Here is a 27,188-nt window from a genome sequence, read left to right as displayed (position 1 = left end):
TCAAAACTTCCATCCTTTAAGATCAAGCTCTTCTCCCTGTATTTCTTCTCAAGGTTATCAATGCCTTATTCACGCCATCTAAGTGAAGAAGATTCAGAGTCACCTGTACTCCTCCTGTGGCCTCCCCACTCACATGTAATCAGTGAGCAAACCCTCTGAATTCCATTTGTAAAATGGCTTTCCAGTCAGTCCCTGCTTCACCCCCACCCTTGTCACTGTGTTAAACCACCTCCCTTTGGCCCCTTCCCAGGCCATTAGGATAACCTACTAGTTATGATTTGCTCTCTAGTCTGTGCCCTGCCCTATTCATTTCCCTTTAATTAATTTCCGACTTCTACTGAAAGAGTTACACCTTCGGCAAATCTCCCTTTACCCCCTTTTCCCAGATGAGGTTATGTTCCAGTTCTGTGGCATCACTGCACATCTATGCATCTCTGTCACAGCACACACAACCCATCCTTATGGCTAAACTGGGTGCTCCTTTTATCCCTAGTGTCTACCACAGAGCCTGTTGCTCATTGGAAGAACAGGATGGAAGAACAAACAGATATTCAACAGACACTGTGTAATGAATAGATTATTAGTATGAACAATGCGCTTAGAAATGCAGAGAACAGTGTGATTGGTTCTGCCTGAGAGATAAGGTAAGGCTTCTCAGAAGAGGTGATGTCTCATCCTGGCTTGGTCCTTTTTATTATATCATATTCATAACAACTCGATGAAATAGATTCAGTCCCCATTTTTACAACTAAGGAAACTTAATCTCCGACAAGTAACTTGCCCAAAGTTAATACACCTATGAAATGCTTTAGAATGGATTTCTATGGAATACTAAAGAGTTTGGATTTTATTCCTTAGGCAACTGGGAGTCATCAAATGTTTTTGTTTTTTTTTTTAGGAGGGAAATAATGTCGTCAGATATATATTTAAATTAACTCTGGCAACCGAAGTTGGAAGTTAAAGGAGAATGAATGGGGCAAGGTAGAGACTAGAGAGCAAAATCATAACTAGTATGTTATTCTAATGGCCTGCTGCTGCTGCTGCTGCTAAGTCATTTTAGTTGTGTCCGACTCTGTGTGACCCCATAGATGGCAGCCCACCAGGCTCCCCTGTCCCTGGGATTCTCCAGGCAAGAACACTGGAGTGAGTTGCCATTGCCTTCTCCAATGCATGAAAGTGAAAAGTGAAAGTGAAGTCGCTCAGTCGTGTCCAACTCTTAGTGACCCCATGGACTGCAGCCTTCCAGGCTCCTCCATCCAGGGGATTTTCCAGGCAACAGTACTGGAGTGGGGTGCCATTGCCTTCTCCGTCCAATGGCCTGGGAAGAGGCCAAAGGGAGGTAATTTAACACAGTGACAAGGATGAGGGTGAGGCAGGGACTGACTAGAAAGCCACTTTACAAACAGAATTCAGAGCGTTTGCTCACTGATTACATGTGAGTGGAGAGGGGACAGGAGGAGTCCAGGTGACTCCAAGCCTTCTTCACTCAGGTGATGGCGTGAATAAGGCATTAATAACCTTGAGAAGAAATACAGGGAGAACTGGATGGAGACCTGGTGGGAAAGACAATTGGGTTGACTTTGGATATTTTAAATTTGAGATGTCAGTGGACTACTCATCAGAGGTTCACATCTTTTAAGGATATTAATGTAAGGAACTGAAGCTTCATAGAGGTCTAAGATGTATTTGAAAGTAACTTTGAAGTCGGGGATGGTTAAAGCAATGGGAGTGGGTGAGGCTCTCTAGACAGCCCGCAAAACGAGAAGAAACAAGAGGACCTACCTCCAGGGGGCATCAACATTTGGGGAGTGGCAGAGGAAGGCAGCAAGCCACCCACCTGAGAAGGAGCCATTAGAAACCAAAGGGGAGAACCAAGGGGGTCACTATCATGCTCATGGAATACATGAGCACTAAGGAGGAAAAACTTAATGCTATCCAATTATGATACAGAAGAGCCAATTATGAAGACACCTGATATGTGAGCATCAGAGTTATAACACCAGTGACACAGCTGAAATTAGACATAGAGAAGCCTGGAAATTAAATAGTATAAACTGAGAGATACTAGAAAGAGCCATCAAACATAGCTCATGTACACATAACAAGGAATCTGAGTGGCTCACATTTTCTCTTCTAGGAGCTGCAAATATTACTAGATTTTATTCCTTAGTAAAGAGGCAAAGGAAGCTTTTCTCAGGGACAACTGGGGAAAACCATACCCTACTGCCTGTATATAGATGCTAGAATTTTTAAATTGAATTAATGAGTGAATTGTAAACACATTTGACCTAAACCTACCTTGAGACAATTTATTAGAAACTCCCAGGAAAGCAGGGTCCTCTTACAGTAATAGTGGCTCCAGGAAGTGCTAGGGAGGACATCTGCAGAGATGCAGTGACTTTCAGAAAACCTCCAATATTTTATATGTATTAAAGTCAGTCTCTACTGCTGTTCTATTTTGATTATCCTAAGAATACTGGCCTAGCAGTTCTTACCAAGGGAAACGTGTTGTATGCAACCCAGCAATCACTTCTAGGTACTTTTCTAATGAATGAAAACTGATGTTTATACAAAAACCTGTATGTGCACGCTTTTATTTATCCTTTTTAAAGATTTTAATCTTGATGTGGACCATTTTTAAAGTCTTTATTGCATGTGTTACCATATTAACTTCTGCTGGTACGTTTTGGTTTTCTGCACTGCAAGGCATATGGGATCTTAGTCCCCCTACCAGGGATCGAACCCACACCCCCTGCACTGGAAGGTGAACTCTTAACCACTGGACTACCAGAGAAGTCACTGTGAATGCTTACCAGCATTATTAGTATTTGCCCAAATTGGAAACAATCTAGATGTCCTTCACCTGGGCAATGGATAAATAACTTTGGTATATCCATCCAACTCAGTGCTAAAAAGTGAGCGTGAATGAACAAGTGACACACACCCTCAGCTTTGGTAAGATTCAGTGTATTATAGCAAGTGAAAGAAGCCAGACTTTATGAGTCCCATGATATGACATTCTGGAAAGGGCAAAACTAAGAACAGAAGACCTATCAGTGGCTTCCAGACGCTGGAGGTAATGAGAAGCGTTGACAACGTGGGGGTAGCAGGGAGAGTATCTTCTGGAGTTATAAAACTGTTATATCTTGACTGTGGTGGTGGTTGTTATACAACCATATGCATTTATTAAAACTTTGAGAACTGTACATTAAAAATGGTGATTTTACTGTATGTAAATCATACCTTATTAGAAACAATGAGAAAAAAGAATACCAGCCTGGGAATTAAGAGAACTGGGATCTAGTTTCAGTTTTGCCACTGACTAGCTGGGTAACCACAGACCATCCTCTAACTCTCTTTGGGTCTTGGTGCCCAAAACTGTAAAATGAGATTGGAAATTTTCTCAAAAATTCTACTGATGTGCTCTACAAAGACTCCTTTCTTTAAGCAAGGTGGTGGACCAGATGGCCTATTCCAATTCAGATGGCCTACTTTAGTTGCTAAAGTATCGTTGTGGGGGTGACTGGACTAAAATACTCAGTCTGTACACATGGTTCTGAAAAGTCTTCTTGGCTTACGAGTAGTGTTTCTAATTTGTGTTGTTCCATAAGATGGAGCTTTGGGCAAGTCCATCTGGTCATGTAATTCTCAACTAAAATTTGACACATATATTTTTGACAATGTGGAAAAAGCCCTTTGGGAAACACTAATGTTTAATGAGCTATAACTGGCCTTGGTAAACAATCATACTCTTATTTTTTTTTTTTTTTTTTCATTTTGCAGGCACTAATTAAAAAGGCCTTTGAAGACTGGCAGCGTTTACTGTCTTCATTTGCCTTATCCTCCAGCTGGAACATCGCTTTCTACTGCTTAAATTTACCCAACCTTCACAGTTACTGTTACATTTTTATATTATCCATGTATCTGTAGCCAAGAAAGACACTGAAAAGGGCACTGCAGCAGCAGTTCTATACTACAGTGTTCCTGGGGTTGAGGGAAGCAATTACAACTCAAAGGGGAAGATATTAAGAATAAAACTGTAATCTTGATTATGCTGTTAGAACTTTACACTTTTGACCTTGTGAAGCAGGGGTCCACAAACTATGAACTAGAAATTGTGCTTGTAAATAAAGTTTTATTGGTGCACTACTAAGCCCCATTCACTTCAGACTGTCTGTGGTGGCTCTCCCATGATGGGTGGGGGCGGGGGGTTTACAACAGACATTCTATGGCCCGTAAAGACTAAAATACTTACTATCTAGCTCTTCCCAGAAGAAGTCTGCCAGCCCAGTTTCATAGACTATGCCATGAACTGTGCTATATAGTTTTCACATAAAATCTCATGCAATCCTCATATCATTGCTGTGAAATAGGAATAACTCACTAGACAGATCAGAGGTGATACAGTGTAATGGATACAGTTCGCTGTGAAGTCAGACAGACCTGTGCTAGGCTTTTTACTAGCTGTCCAAAACTGCACCTATTATTTATATTCTCTGACCTCAGTTTCTCCGCAAGTAAATTGAAGCTAACAACAGTACTGATTATGCTCGGGTAAATGTCAAGGGTTGATGTGACAATTAGCACATTGCTTTGCATATAGTAAATATTTAATACTCATCAGCTATATGAGAAACAGCTTTTAGTATCCCTAAGTGTTTTTCTTCCTAGAAATATCCTGTAATAAAGAGCTAAGGATGCCCCCTGTAAGTTTGATTATGGATTAATTTGGTGGATCCCAGAATAATTTGCACCACTCTGTGTATTACATAAAGCACCTTTTTTTCCTTGTCTCTCAGGAATCAAGCAGAAGGAAAGTATAACCATGTTATTTCCTGCTCTGTACTGCATTTCACAAAAGACAGCGGCAGGTGCCCTGACATGGCTGAGTTTCCTGCAGGAACATGGAAGCAAGCAAGACCACCAGATGAACAGCGTGGCCACTCCATAGAAGACCAAAAGGCTGCAGGAGGGAAGGAAGCACCTCAAAGGCACCAAAGTAACGAGAGTAAAGCAGAGCCAAACTCTGATTATGTTGCTGGCAAGTATCAGGTAGTTAGTTACAGGGCCATGGTGAATAAAGGCAGGGCAATTAGAGACCAGCATTTTAGCTGAAGGATGGTTTTGGAAAGATAATGAGCTGCTTCAGGAATTTTTGTCACAATTCATTGATAGAGCCCATAAATGGATCTATTTACTATGAGTCCACCATACACATTTTTAAAGCACCTTACAGTTTTTGTCTTTGGTCAGCATCCAGAAGAGGGACAGCAAGAAAAAGGAGGGCAGAAACTTCATCTCTCCTGTGTTCAGATAACCTACAGTGACAGGCTGGAGCCCTCCTGGTCTATTTGTGACGATTTTGGCCATATTACTGTCATGGGGCTCCTGGTGGCTAAGTGACAATGACTGGTGTAGAAAAAAAGTTTAAGACAAATTTTAAAACATCAGTTAAAAGTTAGAAAATTAGCCTTAATTATCTATTAGTTTACTTCCTCTAGAAACAGGGTAGAATGAGCTTTCAGATGGATGTATCTAATTTGGAGGTTTGATTACAAACTGAAGTAACTGATTTGTGTATAATTTCTACATCCAAAAGGATGTTGTTTCCTTGAGAGGAAATCTTTAGAGTCCATTCATTTGTTTCATTTTGGAGTTGATTTCCAAGTTTGTGGCAGGTTCTTTTGAATGCCTCTCGTGGGGTAAGACTTCATCCTTGGAGAATTGGGTTCCTCTTTCGAAATGGCAGCCCAATATTTACCTTTAGATCTTGTAAATAAAGTGGGTAATCAAGCATGGAGAAACATGGTGGGTCCAAGACAGAGCTTGGAAAAAAACAAATAATCCAATTATAAAATAAGTAAAGGATCTATAATAGATGTTTACCCAGAGAAGATACACAAATGGCCAGCAAGCACTTGAAAAGGTGTTCAATATCATTAGTCGTCAGGGAAATACAAATCAATATCACAGTGACATTCCACTTTACACATATTAGAATGGTTATAATAAAAAAGACATACAATAACAAGTGTTGGCAACTATGTGGAGAAACTGAGACCCTCATAGACTGCTTGTGGGAATATAAAAGGGTACAGCTTGCTCTGGAAAACAGTCTGGCAGGTCCTGTAATGGTTACACATGGAGTTACCTTATGACTCTAAATTCCATGCCCAGGTATATACCCAAGAGAAATGAAAACAGGTCCATACAAAATGTTGTACAAGAATGTTCAAAACAATATTATAGAAAATATCCAAGAGTCATAAACAATCCAAGTATCCAACTGATGAATGAATAAATCAAATGTGGTACATTCATATGATGAAATACAATTTGGCAATTAAAAAAATGAAATATTGACACATGCTTACAACATGAGTGAACCTTAGGAACATTATTCTAAGTGAAAGTAGCCAATTGCAAAAGACCATGTATTGAATTATTCCATTCATAGGCAAGGTCTAGAATATGCACGGAGAAGGCAATGGCACCCCACTCCAGTACTCTTGCCTGGAAAATCCCATGGACGGAGGAGCCTCATAGGTTCCAGTCCATGGGGTCGCTAAGAATCGGGCACGACTGAGCAACTTCACTTTCACTTTTCACTTTCATGCATTGGAGAAGGAAATGGCAACCCACTCCAGTATTCTTGCCTGGAGAATCCCAGGGACAGAGGAACCTAGTGGGCTGCTGTCTATGGGGTCGCACAGAGTCGGACACGACTGAAGCGACTTAGCAGCAGTAGCAGCAGAATAGGCAAAGAGAAAGCAGATTAATGGTTTTTGAAAGCTGGTGGTTGGGGAGCGTTGGGAAGAAATGGGGAATGACTGTTAGTGGGTATTGGGTTTCTTTCTGGGGTGATGAAAATGTTTCAAAATTAATTGTGGTGATGAGTGCACAACTCTGTGACTATACTAAAAAATCATTGAATTTATACTTTAAGTAGTTAAACTGTATATTCTGTGAATTTATATCTCAATAAAGGATAGTATAAAAATAAAGCTTTGATATAAATTCAGGAGGCTGATTTAATTCTGTGGCTTCTATTACTGACCGCTAACTACGTGCTGTACTTCCTGCCACACTGCACTGAGTGACATATGTATTTGAGCTCATTTAATTCTCATAACACCCTATGAGGTGAGTAGATTTACTGATCTCACTTTTAAGAGATCAGGAAATTGGAACACAGACAAAGTAACTTCCATGAAATAACACATCAGTAAGTGTTGGGCCAAGATTTACAATTCAGGCCTATGTGATGCTACAATTCACGGTTTCTCCTTGTTTCTTCTTAAATATTTTATTCTTTAAACAGTTAATATGAACATATTTCAAGACACAAAATGACTTAAAAAGCATAAGTCCTGTATCTCCCTTCTTCCCCGTCCCACAGGCAAGAGTCCGTATTAGCTTGTTGTGTACCATTTCCTTCTGTACACAAAGCACATATGCATATTTCTCCCTCTTTCATTCGCAAATACAGCATCCTCTCCACCTTGTTCTGTGCCTTGCTTTTTCTACTTCATTCAGCATCTCCAGATCCTTCCATATCATTAGTCCTCAATCTCCTGTTTATAACTTCCGAGTACACAACATCACCCAGATGTACCGCAACTTATTTATCTGGCCTCCTAATGGTGGACACTCGGGTTCTTCCTAAACTTTTGCTAGTCAGTTAAAGCTTATGTTTTGAAATTGCCTTCCAAAGCATGAAGGAAACACATAAGAAACTTAATCATTTGTGAATTAAGTCCCAAACCTCACAAATTGGCTCCTTTGAAGGCAACAATCCTCATTTAAATGTGTTAGTAGGAAAATATTTCTTAAACACAAAAATGAATTGCATTACACTAGAATCATAGTCCCATGTGAGCTGAGAAAGCAAGTGTGTCTCTAGAGACTGGAGAGGTGAGTTATACTCTTTCAAGGGAAAGTGTAGGGATTTGCCAAAACGAAGGCATGTTCTAAGACATCTGTTTATACCTATCTAGCATATTATTTCCAGCGATGAATATTTTCAGAGATGAGGGATCAAATATTCAATACTGAATCACATTATCACTTGCCTGGTACATTTTTATATGATATACAAGTTAAGTCACTCAGTTCACCTGGGTGGAATGGAGTTACAATTCTTATTACAGCGAACCTAGACCCAAAATGTTTTAAGGCAACCCTAGCTGATTTTAGAACTTCTATTATGAATCATAAAATGACTTGTCAATTTCTGTTTCCCTTTTCTTTTTTTTTAAAGAAATCATCCTTTCAATAAGGTATGGATTTTCAAAGGCCATCCGACATAAAATGAGTTTGAACATTAACATGGAAAGGACAAGCAATAAAAAAAAAGTAATAGGAGGGCAGACAAAATTTCCAAGAGCTAGAGAACATGACCTCTTTTTCTAAAGGGAATGGAATAAGAGGATTCTAAAGGCACCGCTTTTCAAAGTGAAAGACGACAACAACTGAATCGAAAAGGCTGAACTCTGCATTACCTTCCCAGAACACAAACGCATATTTAGCTTAATAGAGTTGAGTACTATCTCAGGAAAAATCTTATACATTATGCATCTAGGGCAATGAAAGCTGTAGAAAATGATTTTGCAAAGCAAACACATGGCAGACTGTCAGTAGCAGAGGCAAAAAAAAGAAAAAGAAAAGTCCAAAGGTACACGTGATGAGTTCAGGTCTCATTCTGTGTCTCACCCAGGAAGAACAGCAGAGCGGAGGAAACGCCAGATGCCGAACAGAACCAGGCAGGGCGGCACTGTGACTGGAGCTGAAATGGTGTGCGTGTGTTTTCTTACTACAAATGTAATACGGATTTAGTCTCGAAGATTGGAAAAATTTAGAAAAATAGAAAACACGATCACCCACAGTGTCACTCCCCATGGAAAACCATTATCAAAATACTGGCTAAACCATTTTCAACTCTTTTCCTATTGCATATAAAAATATGTCTTTACAAAATGGGGCTCATATTATAAATGAAATTTTATAAGTGACCTTTCCCCCTTCTTCCTATTACTTTGAGTACTTTCCCATGTTGTCATATATTCCTTGAAGACATAATTCCAATGACTCCGTTTTATTGGATCTTCTCAGTTTACATAGAATTATCTGATTCTCCCCATATTGCTGAACTTCTAGGTTGTCTTAATTTCTCAGTTTTATACCTGGCACTGCAACGGACATTCCTGTGATAAATCTTGGAATCTCTCTGTACTTCTTGAGAGAAACTTAAAAGTATATCACTAAGTTGGATTCACATGTAAGTCACTGAGTGTACCTGTTAACTGTAAATTTACCATCGAAAGTCTCTGGAGAACAAAGTGGATCATGTATACCAAATAAACAATATATTTCCATATCACTTGAAGTCTGTATCTGTCCTTCTAGAACAGTCATCTTTCAGGCAGTACTTTACTTCTTCTAGGCAAACAGACTATTACTGGGTTAATCTAAATGCAATAACATGAAACTTGGCTGACCCAGATTTCTTCAATATCAGTATGCATGCAATTACAATATTCTACAGATTGAAAAATACCCAAGGCTCTCAAAAATACATATTTTATCATCCTTTCATCCAAAATGGTGTACAATGAGCATTAAAATAAAACAGGGTTATAGCTGACAGTGGTTGATAGCAACCAGATCTTACCTAGACATATAACTTACATACAGTGTGCCTTAAAGTTTTCTTCAAGATTCAACTTTATTCTGTCACTTCTAGTTATAGGGCTTTTAAATGCTTTCAACAAATTGAAATTATTAATAATTCTTCTTTAGAACTATATGGTTGCAATATTCCAGTTTTAAATTCTCCACAGTCTATTTAAAATTTTATTCTATTTGCTTTTCAAGATGATAAATAGGGTTTGCAAAATTCCTAGAAATTGTGTGTATACATACATATGTATGTACATATGTATGTGTTATTGTTTTTAGTCGCTAACTCATGTCTGAGTCTTTTGGGACCCCCATGGACTGTAGCCTGTCAGGCTCCTCTGTCCATAGGATTTTCCATGGCAAGAATACTGGAGTAGGTTTGCCATTTCCTTCTCCAGGGGATCTTCCCAACCCAGGGATGGAAACTGCATCTCCTGCATTGGCAGGCAGATTCTTTACCACTGAGCCACCTGGGAAGCCCCCACATGTACACACATACACACACACACACACACACACACACACACGGACAGAGACATACCTCTAAAATGTTTCTCTCCCATTAGTAGTGAAAAGTGAAGTAAAACAAAACACAATAAAAATGCCACTTATATCATGGCCATATGAACTACAGTGTCACTCAAATCCCAAGGCCCCTGAAGAATGGGTAGTTAGACTAAAATGGCGGGGCTGCCCTGTACCGTTGTGCAAGCTGCACACTGTACAACTCTAGGGTGTGCAACGGTATCCTGATCTATGTTACTGGTATTCTTTGGGGCTTATGCAGTGCACAACCTCTATAGCTGGATGTGACGGATGACCTTGAAATTAGCTCGGATAATTGTTTGTTTATCCATTACTCATCTGTACCTCCTTCCCTCTAGGGAGCTATGAAAAAGAGAAATTTTAGGAGGGAAGTGACCTTTAAATCTATATATTTTTTTTTAAAAAGATGAAAGAAATTCTGCAAAAAACCCCACAAAAAACCAAACCCCAAAACAAAACAATCCAGTTTTTCCCTGGCTCCCCTCTGTCATGATGGTAAGGGTTTCTTTCCTCCCGCCTCCCCTCGCATCCACCCGCTAGGCAGCAGCAGGGTACCTTGCGTGAGTAACTGCAGGTTTCTGACTTCTTCTCGCACCTTCAGCTGGAGCACCTGTTGCAAGATGAGCTGCCGGAGGTTCTCCTGGGCTATCCCCATTCGCTCAAGTTTTTTGTCTGTAAGTCTCAGCAGGGCTCGCCCTGCAGGGTTTTAAGAAATAAAAGGAAAAGCAAATGAACAACACTGGAAAAGGATTTCCGTCTTCCTCTGGGCTGACCTTGCCCTAACAGAAGTCTCCATCTAAAAACAGACACTTTACAATTATGTAAAGATTAAAAATAAAATAAAATTAGAAAAAAAAAATAAAAAAAAAATAAAAACAGACACTTTAGAATAGAGGGTCCTCCTTTGTGCCCGCTGACAGGAATGGATAGGCAGGATGGAAAAAAAATCCACAAATTTAAAAAAGCACTTCAATTTTCATCTAGTTTTGGCAATCCCTGACTGACCCACGCATTGAGTTAAACAGAACAGCAACATTTTAACCTGGGTATTTGGGTCACGGATTGCAGGTTTCCATAGAAACAATGCTCTCTGTTGGGTGATGGGTTCTGAGGCTTGCCTATAGGAACCCGTGCCACTGATGAACAGCCTGAAGAGTTAGATGCTATAACTGTGGTTATAGGGAAACTCCAGCAATGATTAACCAGGTTACAATGTTTCTGTGAAACATGCATTTAATGTTCCAGGTTCCATAGGCAAGCATCTGCCTCCCGTGCTGCACCCCTGGTGCTGGGCTGGAGTTCCATCTTTGGCTGGTGGGACCTATGCTACTGTTGTTTTAGTCACTAAGTCATGTCCAGCTCTTTTGCGACCCCATGGACTGAAGCTCACCAGGCTCCTCTGTCCATGACATTTCCCCAATATCAGAGTGGCTTGCCATTTCCTTCTCCAGGGGATCTTCCCAACCCAGGGATCGAACTTGCATCTCTAGTATTGGCAGGTGGAATTTTTACCACTGAGCCGCCAGAGAAGCCTGGTGGGAGCTATGCCTTAGCTCAATCACCGGTCTAAGGCCAGGGTCCAGCAGGGCTGAGCGTGGGCATCGAAAACACTACGAAACAAGGAGCCTCGGGTGTGAGTGCCCTCAGAAAAGACACCCTGGGCCCTGAATAGTGTTGGTTAGTGTAAGTCACTCAGTCATGTCTGACTCTTTGAGACTCCATGGACTGTAGCCCACTGGCTCCTTTGTCCATGGAATTCTCCAGGCAAGAATACTGGAGTAGGTAGCCATTCTCTTCTCCAGGGGATCTTCCCAACCCAGGGATCAAACCTAGGTCTTCTGCGTGGCAGGTGGACTCTTAACCATCTGAGCCACCAGGGCAGCCTGGCATAGATTCCTTTCAATACCTTTCTTTTCCTGGTGTGGGGGTAGGGTCCTGCATGCTTCCCTTGCTACTGTGATTTCTATCAAATTCTCCAACTCTCTCCACACTCTGCCTGCCCTGGAATAAGCACACTTCCCTTTGGAGAGTTTAGTGTAAGAAATAAAGGGAATGATTATTGCTAAATGCCGCAGCACCCCGCTGTACTCAATACCCCAAGGCACCAGACTTGCAGGTCTTTTTCCACTTTAACTGATGACGAACAGACACAGTCCACCAGTGATTAAAGATAAGTCTTTGGTACACTTCGCTATATACTTCAGGAACTGAATTCTCTACCTCCTTGAAAAAGAAATCCAACAGCCCAAAGGTGGGGTTAATGGGCATTTTTTTTCTGAGGAACAGTGAAACCTAAGTGTCTTCTGGGTAGAGACAGGTGAATGGGGAGAAACAGTTAGGAGCAACCTGTGCTGTTCATGCCTCTCTTTACCTTCCTTTGCTGCGGCTGCTGCTAAGTCACTTCAGTCATGTCCGACTCTGTGTGACCCCATAGACAGCAGCCCACCAGGCTCCCCCGTCCCTGGGATTCTCCAGGCAAGAACACTGGAGTGGGTTGCCATTTCCTCTCCAATGCATGAAAGTGAAAAGTGAAAGTGAAGTCGCTTAGTTGTGTCTGACTCTTAGTGACCCCATGGACTGCAGCCTACTAGGCTCCTCCATCCATGGGATTTTCCAGGCAAGAGTACTGGAGTGGGGTGCCATTGCCTTCTCCCTTACCTTCCTTTAATCTTTGCTAAATGCATCAGTCAGAGTAGGTTAGGTTCCATGCTGCAGTAACAAGTAGGCCCAAAATATCAGTGGCTACAATGACGTTTATTTCCTGCCTATTCTCATGTCAACTGCAAGTCCATCTATTTTCAAAACTGCTGATCACTATATCAGAGGGGAAAGAGATGTGCTGGAAGGTCTCAGAGCAACAGTGAAATGCTCAGCCTAGAGTTACTGACAAATCTTTGGCCAGAAGTAATCACAGGAACTTTCCCACCCACCAAGGGTCCACACATGAACTGTGCTTCCATCACGTGCCAGGTAGAAGTGGGGGAAGAGACACATTTGATGGGGAGAACTGATGAGAACCACACCAGTACTGATTTGGCTCCGGACGGGTGCCTGGCAAGGAAGTGAGTGCAGGAGGGTGTGGAGGTGGGTGGTGGTCTGAAGCCTCAATAAAATCTGTACGAGGAAGAGGAAGGAGAGGTGGGGGAAGAGGAACCTGAGGAAGCTTAGCAAGAGCGGGCAGGTCATGGCAGCCATGAGAAAGGAGGCAAGGGACACGCACAGACACACACACACTCTCAAGTAATCGTGTCTGTCTTCTGCAATAGGCAGAATGATGCCCTTTGGCCAAAGATGTCCACATCCTCATCTCTGGGACCTGTGAGTTTGTCACTTTATACGACCAAAGGGACACTGCAAATGTGATTTCATTAAGGATCTTGAGATGGTAGAATATCTGACATTATCCATCTGGGTCCTTATAAGTGAAAGAGGGAGACAGGAGAGCCAGAGAGGGGAGAGATGTGATAACAGAAGCAAGCACTGGAGTGATGCGGCCACGAGCCAAGGAACTGAGCTTCTACACAGTGGAAAAGGCAAGGAAATGGATTCTTACCCACACCCTCCAGAAGAAATGTGGCTCCACCTTGATTTCTGCTCCTGAAGACCTATTTTAGACTTCTCATCCCTACAACTCTAAGATAATAAATTTGTGTCATTTTAAGTCACTAAGTCTGCAGCAATTTTTTACAGTAGCGATCAGTCTTGTGACTGGAACTCAACGTGCTTTGGAGAAGCCGACTCATGGCTTTGGATTTCCTTTCCAATTCCTTTCTTAATTTCTGGGCACTGGTGTACTCCAAGGTGGAGAGCTAAGGAGTGGTAAGTCTAAGTCCCAGGCTTCTAGGACAGCCCTGCCTTCAAATATTCTGCTATCAGACCTTGGTCTTGAAATTTCATTCAGAAAATACATTATGGGACTTGGGTATCATTTATGTGGCTAATTGGCCTCCAAATAGCAGGAATCTAGTGCTTTATACAAGCTTTCAACTCAACAATGAATATTGCTTTTTTTTTTTTTTTGAGGCAAACTAGGGGACTTTCCTGGTCATCCAGTGGTTAAGACTCCACTTTCTAACACAGGGAGCTTGGGTTCGATTCCTGATTGGGAAACTAAGACACCGCATGCTACCAGTGCAAAGGGGGGTGCCCCCAACCAGAAAAAAAAGGCTGGTTAAAAAACGAAACACACAATTCAGATTATCCAAATCTCTTCCACCAGCAGATTGTAGATACCATCTCGCTTTCCGTTCCTCATTATTTGGGCTGTGGTTTCACAAGCTGGAACATTCTGCTGAGGTGTTGGTAGGGCAAATGAGAACTTTGGTCCTGAGAGGTTGGCTGGTCCATCATTAGTGCTAGTAAGTCAAAGGGAGGGTTTTATTCTAGTGTGCGTGGCTCAGTTTCTTTACAAGCAAAGAAACAAAGATGCTCCCATCTAAGAACCTCCAACTTCAACATTTCCATTAATGCATCTGACATACCACAGTGTGGATACAGAAGCCCAATCAGAATGTTATCTCATCAGTTCTGAATGGGTAAGTTACAAAACTTGTATAATAGTCTGTGCATTTCACACTATGTGGTACAAACAATTATACCTATCAACATTTCACCTCTTACATGCTTGGCTGTTCAAGGTGTTCTCTCAAACCCTGAGACCATAAGTGTTCTTGCTGCGTTGTTTTTTATTTTAAATTTTAATTGGAGGCTAATTAGTTTACAATATTGTATTGGTTTTGCCATACATCAACATGAATCTGCCACGGGTGTACATGTGTTCCCAATCCTGAACCCCATTGTTTCCAATGATAGAAAGGAAAATTGAGAAAAGCTGAAGAATATTTAAAGCATGAGAGTTTTTCCTAATTCTTACTACTATACTTTAGTTGTGCTTTATCTTCCTTGGTAAGAAAATAGAAGTCTTAAACTACAGTAGAGAGATTAAGGGAAATTATATAAGAGAATTTCCTGATAAAATATCTTCTGGAAAAGTTCATGATATGTACACCAAGGAATTCAGGAACAAAATCTGATTTGCTGCCATCCCTGGATGGTTTTTACGGAACCATTCAAGCCTGTGGTTCCAAAAACTCTTGACAAGCATTAGATATTTTATAGGAGCAAATACCTGGGCAGCCTCCTCACCAAACACCTCCTGCTGATCACAGAACAGAGTGTCTAAACCAGAGTGAGTCATGGGAGTGATAAGGAGTCAACAATCATCAATTATATCTCGTTTTTTGGCAATTTATATTGTCACTTTTTGTTGCTTATCATAAAAATCCAACTGTTAATTTAACAAACATTTTTTGAGCACTGACTGTGTCCTTGTGACTTTGCTATTCACTCTGGGGATAATGAGGAACAAGACAGTCAGGGTCACTCCTGGAGCTTTCAGATTGATATGCAAGGCAGATAATGATCAATGTTTAAAGGTGTGTCAATGTTAAGAAAGGGCAAATATGAGAGCCCAGACTGGGTGAGCTAAACTAGTCTGGGTATCAGGGAGCTATCAGTGAGTAGGATATATTTAACCTGTACTTAGGGAGTAAGTAATAAGAGTAAGTAAATCAGATTAAGACCACTGGATAAAGCCAAGATTTTTTAAAGAGTCCAGTAACCATGTAGATGGGTTTCCCTGGTGGCTCAGTGGTAAAGAATCTGCCTGCCAAGCAGGAGATGCAGGTTTGATCCCTGGGTCAGGAAAATCCCCTGGAGAAGGAAGTGGCGACCCACTCCAGTATTCTGGCCTAGGAAATCCCACGGACAGAGGATCTTGGAGGACTATAGTCTATGGAGTCTCAAAGAGTTGGACATGACCTAGCGACTAAACAGCATCTAGATGAAAGAGGAGGCTGCTATTACAGTCAGAAATCAGAGGAGTGCTATTAGGACCTTTATACGCCTGCTGTTTCTCACAGAGTGTCTTGACTGACCACATGGCTCTGCGGTCAGACGCCTACACAGGGAGAGATCAAGGAGAGAGAAGTCTTCTGAGGACCTCCTTGGTGGTCCAGTGGCTAAGACTCTTCATTCTCAATGCATGGGGCCTGGGTTTGATCCTAGGTCAGGCAGGGAACTAGACCCCATATGCCACAACAAAGATCTGTCACATCCAAATAAATAAATAAATATTATTTTTAAAGGGGGCGAGGGAGAGAAAAGTCAACCCAATTTCAAAAAGGAAGCATCACCTAAATTTTCTGATACTCCAGCTGGTGCCAAATGGCATTTTGGTGATCCAGGCTGTTGGGCCTTTCACAGACTCCTAGATTGGAGTTGGAAGAAGCGTAAAAGCCTTCATATTGATCATTCTCGTGCCTTTTACTTCTTTCCTTTATGAAGAACTTACTGAGCACCATCATATGCCTGACCCTACTCTGGGTATTGGAGCTGCAGGGAAGCTTACCACTCCTGCCGGAGGAAAACACACATAAACGAATGTATGAGGGCAGACAGGGCCCCCTACTGGAAGGATGGTGCTATTGCAGTTAAGGTGGTGAGAAAGGGGTCTCTCTCAAGAGGTGACCTTGGAACACACAGAAGTGTCAAGGCAAATAGAGGAATGTCAGGAAGGTTGGTGTCACTAGGGCAGAGAAGGCAAGAGAAGTGAACCTAGGAAACGAGGTCCAAGGGAAGGCAGGGGCCAGATCACACAGGGCCTTCCAGGCTTTGGTGAGGTCTCCTGATTTTATCCTCAATGGGGACAGTTTGAGTAAGGGATAAACTGGGCATAATCTCATACATGCAAAGACTCCCTTGGGTTACTACGTGGGGAATGAACTGGGAGTGGGGAGTAAGTGAGGAGCAATGGCAAGAGCCGGCACACCCCCAGGGCAGTCAGAACAGGGAGCGGGGATGCCTCACTCTAGGGTGGAGGTAAGGATATAGTAAGAAGTAGGAGAATTCTAGGGACTTCCTTGGTGGCCCAGCGGTTAAGACTTCACCTCCCAATGCAAGGGGTGCGGGTTCAGTCCCTGGTTGGGGAGCTAAGATCTCCCAAGCCTCGTAGCCAAAAACATCAAAACGTAAGACAGAAGCAATAGTGTAACAAATTCGACAAAGACTTTTGAAAATGATTTAAAAATTAATTTTAAAAAGAAGTAGAATTTTGAATCACGATATCTACAAGTGGGGTGTGAAAGAACAGCAGACATCAGAGATAAACTCAGGCTTCAACCTGAATCACCAATGGCTTGGGGCTGCATTTCAGGGCAGGAAGTTGAATCACTGCCCCCAGACAGGATGTCCTAAAGGGAGGAAATCATGGTAGTACTAGTGCTATTATTATTATTTTATTTTTTTGAGAGCACTTGGGATTTAGAGAAGTGATGAAAAGTATGGAATTAAACAAAGGAGGACAGTTAAAATATTCTTTCCTGCCCACAATGTTTTCATTCGTTCAATACTCTCCTCAATTCCAAAGCTCTAAGGTGGCTGGGGTCAGGTAAGCTCACACACTTCTAATGGACTTTAGAGAAATCAGAGGGACCTCTTATGAACCAAGGTCTGTACTGCTGAACCCTAACAGAGGTCTTGGGTGCTAAAACTGTTTCCTAGAACCCCTTACAGAAGTTCCAGCCTGGGAATATTCTGAGAGGAAGTTCACCCAGCAGAAACGTGGATCTGATGCTCTGCTAGCAATCTTGGAAAATCAGAATTTTGCCCCAACTGAAGCTTAAGCATTACACAGAAGCTGTAATGTGTGAGGGCTAATACAATGCCAGCTCCATAAGAATAAGAATCTTTCCTGTCAGGCTCTCCACCGTCACACGTGCCCCAATGTTGCCCATGTGCTGGTACACAGAACGATCGAGGTATATTTATCGAATGATGTCCTCAGAGTCACTAAATGCATGTCGTCTTCTTTACTCACATACTGATGATCTCAAGGTTGTTAAATTAAGTGCCTTTTCTGCTGCAAGAGTCATTGTTGGACGTCAACAATGAGAAATTGAATGTAATAGAGGGCATTTAATTGGGGTCGAACACAGAAACACCTGCCAAGTTGAAAGGCATAGAGAACTTGGGAATAAATGACCACTTCACCTTCCTACAGGCTTGAACATGAAAGTGTTAGTGGCTCAGTCATGTCTGACTCTTTGTGACCCAGTGGACTGTATCCCACCAGGCTCCTCTGTCCATGGAATTCTCCAGGCAAGAATACTGGAGTGGGTTGCCATTCCCTTCTCCAGGGCATCTTCCCAACCCAGGGATCGAACCTGGGTGTCCTGCATTGCAGGCAGATTCTTTACTATCTGAGCCACCAGGGAAGCCCTCCTATAGGCTTCACAAAAGACAAATGCCTTTTTCTGCTTTTGAAAAAGCACCCAGTGAGACCACAAGCTTTGCTGCGCAGGAACGGGAAGGTGACGATAGACTTGGGGAGTGGTGTCCCAGTTTCCCACAGGTGCCCTAACACATTACAAACACAGGGCTCCAAACCACAGAAATTCACTCCTCATAGTTTAGAGGCCAGAGTTCAGCTTTGGTGTCACTGGGCTGAAATCAAGATGGTAGCGGGACCACAACCCCTTCTGGAGGCTGTAGGGGAGGATTCCTTTGACACTTCTAGCTTCTGCTGGCAGTCATGGTCCCTTTGCCTGTGGCCACATTGTTCTAATCTCTGCCTCTATCTTCACATTACCTTTTCCTCTTCTGTGTGTATAATCTCATCTTGCCCCTCTCTTATAAGGAGGCCTGTGATCTGCTTTGTATGTGTGTATTAGTCGTTCAGTCATGTCCAGCTGTTTGTGACCCCATGGACTGTAGCCTGCCAGGCTCCTCTGTCCATGGCATTTTCCAGGCAAGAATACTGGAGTGGGTTGCCATTCCCTTCTCCGGGGGATCTTTCTGACCCAGGAATCGAACCTGGATCTCCCACATTGAAGACAGATTATTTACAGTCTGAGCCACCAGGGAAGCCTGTGATTTACTTTAGGGCCCATTTAAATCCTGGAAAAAGCTCCTCCTGGGAAGACCCTTAACATAATCCCATCTACAAAGAGTCCCTTTCCCTAATAAGGTAATATTCATAGATTCCAGGGCTTAGGACCTGTGTCTCCGAATGACCATTATTCAGTCTGTTTTAAGTTGGAAGGAATCTCTGAGAGTTCTGAGTATGGCAAAGGGTTCATTGTGCTTCCCATGAGGAAATGAGGCTCATAGACAGTACTTGACTAAAACCACACAGGAAATGGGAGGAGACTTGTGTATAGATACGTGTCTGGTCTGGTCTCTAGTTTAGGTGACCCCTATCATCTGTTCAGAGAACTATAGCAGAAGCCCTGGCACAGCTTTCAAAGATGACTGACTGCATGTTGCAAGGCCTGACGGGAATTTCAGGGTAAGCAGGAGCGGGCTGAGGATGCGGCTTCAGCTCCAACCCTGCTGGAAAGTCCTGATGCACCTACAAGTGAGCAGGGGATGCCACTTTTCCTGAAGATTGAATGACAGGGACTCTTTTCTTGCAGAAATAGAGGTCATTGAACAGCTCCCCAAACAAACAGGCATTTGTGCATGGGGCTAGCTCCAAATCTGATGCTGGTAAAGGTGACACATGAGGTGGATGCCCCGGCTCTACCCCAGTCCTGGCTGGGCCAAAGTAACAGAGTGACAGGGGCAGGGCACATCACCAGGACCACAGCCTGAACCCATGTTTCCTCAATCTCACCATGACTCCAAAGTCACAGTTTCTGGAATAACGATACAAGGAGAGAAGCATAAACACAAAAGTATGTGATTATGAGCTAAATGGTGCAGATAAAGGCCCCGGAAAGCACATGTGAGTCTTAATCGCCTCAGCTCTACAATAGGGCTAAAAATGACCCTCTTTCAGGAGGTGACTGTGAGGATCAAATGACAGATACAAACACGTGCCCTTTGCAAACTGGACCCACCATGACGATGCCATGTGGGAACTACCTGGGCACTGTGGTTTTCTGGCTGCCTGAGAATGCTTCCTCCTGCTTCCTTCCACTCCCCCTCACAATAATAGCAACATTAAACACTGTTCCAAGGGCTTTACATGAATTACCTCATTTTCAACAACTCTCTGAAGATACTATTATTATCTATAATCAATTAAAAGCTACTAAACATAGCTAAAGGTCACATATTTACTAAGCTGCAGATCTAGGAGACAAAAATATGTAGAGGCCGTGCTTTAACTACCTCCGTAAACTGCCACCCAGGAATTCTTTACATAGCCTGACACTTCTGCCAATTTTCAGGCAGGAAAGGCGAGGGTCAGGAAGTGATTACTGCGCCTGAGGACTTAGAGGCAAGCAGTGAGAACACGGGAACAACCTCAAGATGCACTAGGCTGAGCTTACCCTTCCAGTCCCCTTGCCGTGGAGAGTGACAGGGGAATGAGGGGTCTTTGCGGGGAGTCGTGAAACAGCTTCATCCCTTCTTCTTCATAGGTCTGCGTCAGTACCAGGGATTGAACACGTCTCATCTTTTGCTTTTGGTGGGGAGGGCTGTTCCTCCTCACCTGGTCGGGCTTTTGTGTGCATGCCAAGTCCCTTCTGCTGTGTCTGACTCTTTGTGACCCTATGGACAGTAGCCCGCCAGGCTCCTCTGTCCATGGGACTCTCCAGGTAAGAATACTGGAGTGGGTTCCCATGCCCTCCTCCAGGGGATTTTTCTGAGCCAGGGATCGAACCCACATCTTTTATGTCCTCTGCCTTGGCAGACAGGTTCTTTACCCCTAGTGCCACCTGGGAAGCCCTGGTAGGGCTTTCACTAAGTTAAAAAGTCCCTGCAGGACTTTTCAAGTACTGCATCATTTTCTTGTTATGTTTACCTTTTCTTTTCTGATCCCTTCCCACCTCCCATTATGAAAGAAAGTTCAAATCACCTAGCTAGAGCCTGACTCAATGGAGGCACTGAACAAATTTCTTAAATTAATGCTGGGTGTGTGACCCAGACAGGGCCAATAACATTTACTAGAATGATTATGATTTCTAAAGAGGGATGCTCTCTGTCTTTCTTAGATTATGTCCCAAGGGGCAAAATAAGCTTAGACTTGCTGTCAGCGGCTGTCTCTGCCACCATATGGAGAGAATTTGCTGGAGAATTAAGCCAACAGAGAGAGAAGAGCTGAGAAGAAGAAAGGGGGGTGATGAGAGCAGAGGAAGAGAGGGAGGTAGATAAGATAACATTATTTGATTTCCTGAATACAGCCCTGCCTGAAGTCAGATATTCCTGGGTTTCTCATTGATAAAAGTCAATATGGAGGGGGAGAGGGTAGGGAGCAAGCTGAGCTCATGTACCACATGTACTCCAAGAGAATCTTGACTTTCAGAGTCAAGCTTATCTGCGATTCTCGATTCTTGGTTGAGCTGCATCCTGGCCTGCTTATCACCATTTCAAGAAAGCCCATCAGGAGGTAGGTGAGGAAGAATAATCAGAACCTATGGTAACTTATTTCCAAAAAGTTAATTATTGGCAAATTTTGGTATTTTAATTATGATACCTTACAAATTATGTGGAATATGCCTTAAGACCAACTGCATACTTCTGTATGTTAGATGCACCTGGGTTCTCCTCCTTATCCAATTACACCAGAGGTTACGGACTCAAATGTTGTCAGGATAACATAACTGTGTGAAGAGGAACCCTCCACGGGACGACTGGGACTAGGTGGATGACAGTGGACAGGTCAGTCTGGCTTCCCCCCGGTAAAATGTGCAATTCTGATACATTTTTGTTATGCTAGAATACAGGCTGTGTGTTGCTACTTCTATTTTTAAGCTAAGAATGGAAAATCAGAAGTTTCATGAAAACTCCTAATTTAAAATTTGCCCCCACCTCATATTATAATCCAAACAAAGCATGTAGATGGGTCATGTCTGACACATAAATTGCCACTTTCAATAGCTGACTTTTACCCTTTCTTCCCCCATGTAGTGTTGAAAAAGACTCTTGAGGGTCCCTTGGACACTAAGGAGATCAAACCAATCAATCCTAAAAGAAATCAACCCTGAATATTCACCGGAAGGACCGATGCTGTAGCCAAAGCTCCAAAACTTTGGCCACCTGATGCAAAGAGCTGATTCATTGGAAAAGACCCTGATTCTTGGAAAGATTGAAGGCAGGAGAGGAAGGGGATGACAGAGGATGAGATAGTTGGATAGCATCACTGACTCAATGGACATGATTTTGAGCAAACTCCAGGAGATGGTGAAGGACAGGAAGCCAGGTGTATTGCAGTTCATGGGGTCGCAAAGAGTCGGACATGAGTAAGCAACTGAACAAGAGCAACAGCCCCCACAACCCACCCACTGGCAGTGGAAAGGGATTCAGGCAGCCCTGCCTTCAGGATTTCAATTGAGTCCAGGCTCTGAGATTCCATTCTGTGGGACCTATTCTAGATTATCAGCTAACAAGACCAAGGGTGGCTGACGACTAGTCTGAACTGGCTCTTTGTATTTTTACAACCTAATGTGTAGGGCAAACCTATCTTCTCAGGTAACCTCTAACCCAGGTCCTGATTTCCTAAAGGTAACTGAGAATCACCAGTACCAGAGTGAACAGGACTCTGAGGTCAGCCAACCCATTGCCTCACTTCTTGGCAAGAAGGTGCACAAAACCTTCCAAGACCAAGAAGTCCCTCTCATTTCTACCTGAGAACACAGCCCACTGCCAAGCCCAGTCACTTACTTGGCTGCATTCGGAATGATTAGCAGTAAATTAAAGACCGCTTCCCTGTGTTGAGGAAGAGAAGGGTTATTGGACATTTGCACCATGATCACTGTAAGTAATTTACCATACTGATGGGGACTGTATGTTGATTTTTTAAACCAGTCTTGGATAAAAAAGACTTTTCTCTTTTAATTTTTAAAAAATTTATTGTTTTTTTTTTACTGAAGTATAATTGATTTACAGCCTTGTGTCAGTTTTGCTATATAGCAAAGTGACTTTAGTTATATATATTCTTTTCCATTGTGGTTTAATCCTAGGATAAGATGACTGTTTTAGATAATCTAGGTTTTTGGTTGAATATATTCAGGTGCCGATGATGTTCAAAGGAGGAAATGAAAATAATGCTAATTCCCAGCCAAAGTATTAATATAAAGGTAAGAAATTATAGTGCTTTTCAAACAGAGGGAAAATGTGGCCTGTGCACTATTTTTCAGCTCTCTAAGAAGGCACAGACAGCCTCCACCCAGTAAATTAGAGGTTAAATCCTTGTATGTTGTTGGCAGAACACACAGTTACCAAATCCTCTCCAAAAATTAATTTAAGAAAACCTTAAAACATTTTGTTTGGGGATTCTGTTTTAGACCCTGGGAAGACTCAGTAATTACTTCCCTTGTACCTCAGAGAGGATTTTTCAAGCGAGGGAGTACAGTATCAACTTATCCAAGCCTATGGTTGAAGATTTATGATATCATAAATCGCCTTCAAGGTTTTTTCTGCTTTGGCTAGGTAGACCAGACCTGTTGGTGCATCTGCTTTTATTTGTCAGTGTTTGTATGCATGGCTTTGGGGATTCTCAGGTAATCGAATGTCACTAGGTGAGCAACCCACCGTGCATTGGGCATCTTTCAAAATTAATTACCAGGAAGCACGTGAGATATCGACAGTCTCCCCTGCCCCTGTGGTATTCCACTCATCGCCGTAAACCCAACATGTACAGATACCTGCTAGGCTTGCTGGTATCTCTGCACAGATTCATCCTAACCACTGATCCAATGCCAAAGGAATGTTTAAAAATGCTTCAAAGCTTTTTTCTTTTAACATCTATTTGGCTGTGCCAGGCGTTAGCTGCAGCATGCGGGATCTAGTTCCCTGACGAGGGATCAAACCTGGGCGCCCCACATTGGAAGTGCAGAGTCTTAACTGGACTGCCACAAGTCCTAACAACTAGACCACAGAGCAACTATGTGACAAAATCCTACAGCAAGAACCATGAAAACTTTGGTGAAAAAGAAAGAGGTCTTGGTTTTGGAGTTGAAAGTCAGGGTTGGCTTGACCAGTTACTTGCTCCATGTTTACTATTCTGATGACTCACCTTTCTAGGCCTCAGTTTCTTCACTTGTAAATTTGGGGATGAAATGATACCCTCTGCCCCATGCTGTGCTGATTAAGCACTCAATGAAGTGAGTAGAATAGAGACTGTCATTGCCATTTCTAGGAAACAGACCAAAAGAAATGTAAGGTCTTATAGGGAATGGTGTAGTTCACTCCAAAACTATGATGGAAGCACCTGGAAGAAGGACATCCTGATGGTGACGCTGGGAATCCATTCTCAGGATGTTGGGGTAAAAAGGAAAAGAAAATTTGACTTGGTACATCCCAAATTTCAAAAGTCATTAATATGACAAGCAAATACAGTGGCTCTTATTTGCTTGACCTTGTCTATTTGGGAGCTATTGACATTTGGGGTTCGGCATTCCCAGTGGCTCAGTGGTAAAGAATCTGGCTGCAGCGCAGGAGACGTGGGTTTGATTCCTGTGTTGGGAAGATTCCCTGGAGGAGGAAGTGGCAACCCACTCCAGTGTTCTTGCCTGGGAAATCCCATGGACAGAAGAACCTGGTGGAATACAGTCCATGGAGCTGCAAATAGTTGGACACAATTGAGCAACCAAACAACATCAACAACAAATTCCTTGCTGTGGGGCTGTTCCGTGCACTGCAGGAAGTTTAGCCTAGACGCCAGCAGCACCGGTTCCCAGTCGTGCTGGTCAAAAGTGTCTTCAGATTTTGACAAATGTCTGCTGGAGGGCAAAACTGCCCTTGGTTGAGAACCACTAATGTAGATGTTCACTTTCAACTAATTGATTCTCAGAATGCTTACCCAAGAGACAAACTCATCCTCAGCTTTGGAGGTTCCATAGGACTTGGGCAGATAAAGAGGCAAACCAACACAAAACATACTTTTGAGAAAGCACCTACTATGTGTCAGGCACATTCCCATCCTTCGCCCCATTGAGTCCATAAATTATGCTGGGAAGCATTTTTTTCTCCATTTTAAGGATGCAGAAACAAGCCATGGAGATAAAATGCCAAAGCATACAAGAAGAAGAACAAGGATTCCAGTTCAGTTCTACCAGGAAAAACTTCCATGCATTGGGTCTTGATGGCCCTCAAAGCCATCAACCTTAACCACAACATTTCAAGTGACGTTTAACTAAGACAATAACAAAAGTGAAATCAGATTCCTCTGTTTGATAAGCGATGGAAATTTGAGGAAAGCAAGACTATAAAAATTGACTGATACTATTTGGCATTGCTTCAATGTTGAAGAGATAATAAAAAATGCACATGTACATATTGTTCCTTTCTGTCCTCCAAGAGGGAGTAAAAGTAAGGTCATCAAGCTTAAAGTCCAAAATTTGATGTCAACAAGTTATACCACTAAAAGTTATACTGGAATAAGATAAGCAGCACAATCCGATTCTCTTCAACGTTTCTTGTATCTCTGTCTCCCTACAAGTTTTGCTTCCTCATGTCTTCCCTCCCCCCATCCCCTTCATGACTGTTAGGCTTTGAGGGCTGACTCAAGTCTTAACCTCTCCCAGACTCCCCTGAGAATCTACAGGTAAAACATCCGGTGGTGTTACAGAGAGAATGTCTTTCCCCTACTTAAAGGCACTTAAAGCACGGGTACATCTTGTCATTTTTCCGTTGTTAACATTCAGAATACTGTTTAATAAACTAGTGAAATAATATTTGGACAGAGTCAAAATGAACTTTGTCATTGGAAACTCAAGTTGGAGGGCATGGCAGACCCTAAGGCCACCAGTCCCATGTTGCAATTTCCTGTATATTTGAATTGGCTGGCTTCACCATGTCTACAGTGCCAATACCCTGACTTTGCAATTGCAGGCTTGCAACAGCCCCCTAGTAGTCCAGGCGAGTGTTGGTGCTAACGATTGTGGAACTTGAGACATGGATGAATGGATGATAGCTTTATTTTCTCCCTTCTTTCATCCCCAGGATTACAAAGCTGGCACAGGAGGAAGGTAGAAAGAACAGAGTGAGAGGAGAAGGGAGAGGGCTCGTGTTAGGATGACTGAGATCACCCCTGAAGACTGGCAGCACAGGGGAAGGGGAACTGGATGACTCAGACAGCAAGGACCAATGGCTTTATGATGGTCAAGGTCGTGTCTGTGGAGTCAGATGCTTGGGTACAAAACAGATCTCCACCAATTACATGCCATGCTACCTTAAGCAAGTTACTTAATCTGACTTAAGACTTCATTTACACACCTTCCTAATGGGTGGGATAACAGCACCTCTGTTATAGGCATATTTATGAAGATTAAATGAGATGATATAAAGAAAGCACAGTGTCTGGTAAATAATAATCTTTCTTTTTTTTAAATAAATATATTTATTCATTTGACTGTGCTGGATCTCAGTTGCAGCACTCAGGATCTTCTTTGATCTTTGTTGCCACATGTGGGATCTAGTTCCCTGACCAGGGATTGAACCTGGGCCCCCTGCATTGGGAGTGCAGAAGCTTAGCCACTGGATCACTAGGGAAGTCCCCCAATGAGATTTAAATGCAAATTAGCCATGGATGATGATGACAACCAGTCCTAAAACTGAGGATTTGCTATAGGTGAGTCTCTGATGAACAATGTGGCCCCTCTGCACAGGTGAAATGTACCATACAACCAACTTACACAGTACAGCCAATTGAAAATTACACCAACACCTGCATTGTACACTCCTTCACTCACTGTTACTCTCAGCCACTTAAGCTTGATGGCTCAAGTCACTTAAGTTCAGTTCAGTTGCTCAGTCATGTCTGACTCTTTGTGACCCTATGAATCGCAGCACACCAGGCCTCCCTGTCCATCACCAACTCCCGGAGTTCACTCAGACTCACGTCCATCGAGTCAGTGATGCCATCCAGCCATCTCATCCTCTGTCGTCCCCTTCTCCTCCTGCCCCCAATCCCTCCCAGCATCAGAGTCTTTTCCAATGAGTCAACTCTTCCCATGAGG

General features: G+C 42.7%; 1 protein-coding gene across 6 annotated transcripts in view; it reads right to left on the bottom strand.

Annotated features, from left to right (window-relative positions):
• SAMD12 (sterile alpha motif domain containing 12) overlaps nt 1-27,188 on the bottom strand; it is a 448,274-nt gene that overhangs the window by 178,268 nt on the left and 242,818 nt on the right. For all 6 annotated transcript variants that reach the window (XM_010863421.1, XM_010863423.1, XM_010863419.1 and 3 more), the window contains exon 4: nt 10,780-10,920. In XM_010863421.1, the coding sequence (XP_010861723.1) occupies nt 10,780-10,920 (141 nt within the window). The remainder of the gene's footprint in view (nt 1-10,779; nt 10,921-27,188) is intronic.

Source organism: Bison bison, unplaced genomic scaffold (assembly GCF_000754665.1).
Source record: "Bison bison bison isolate TAMUID 2011002044 unplaced genomic scaffold, Bison_UMD1.0 scf7180017864491, whole genome shotgun sequence".
Taxonomy (NCBI): Eukaryota; Metazoa; Chordata; class Mammalia; order Artiodactyla; family Bovidae; genus Bison; species Bison bison.
This window is presented reverse-complemented; position numbering and strand designations above follow the sequence as displayed.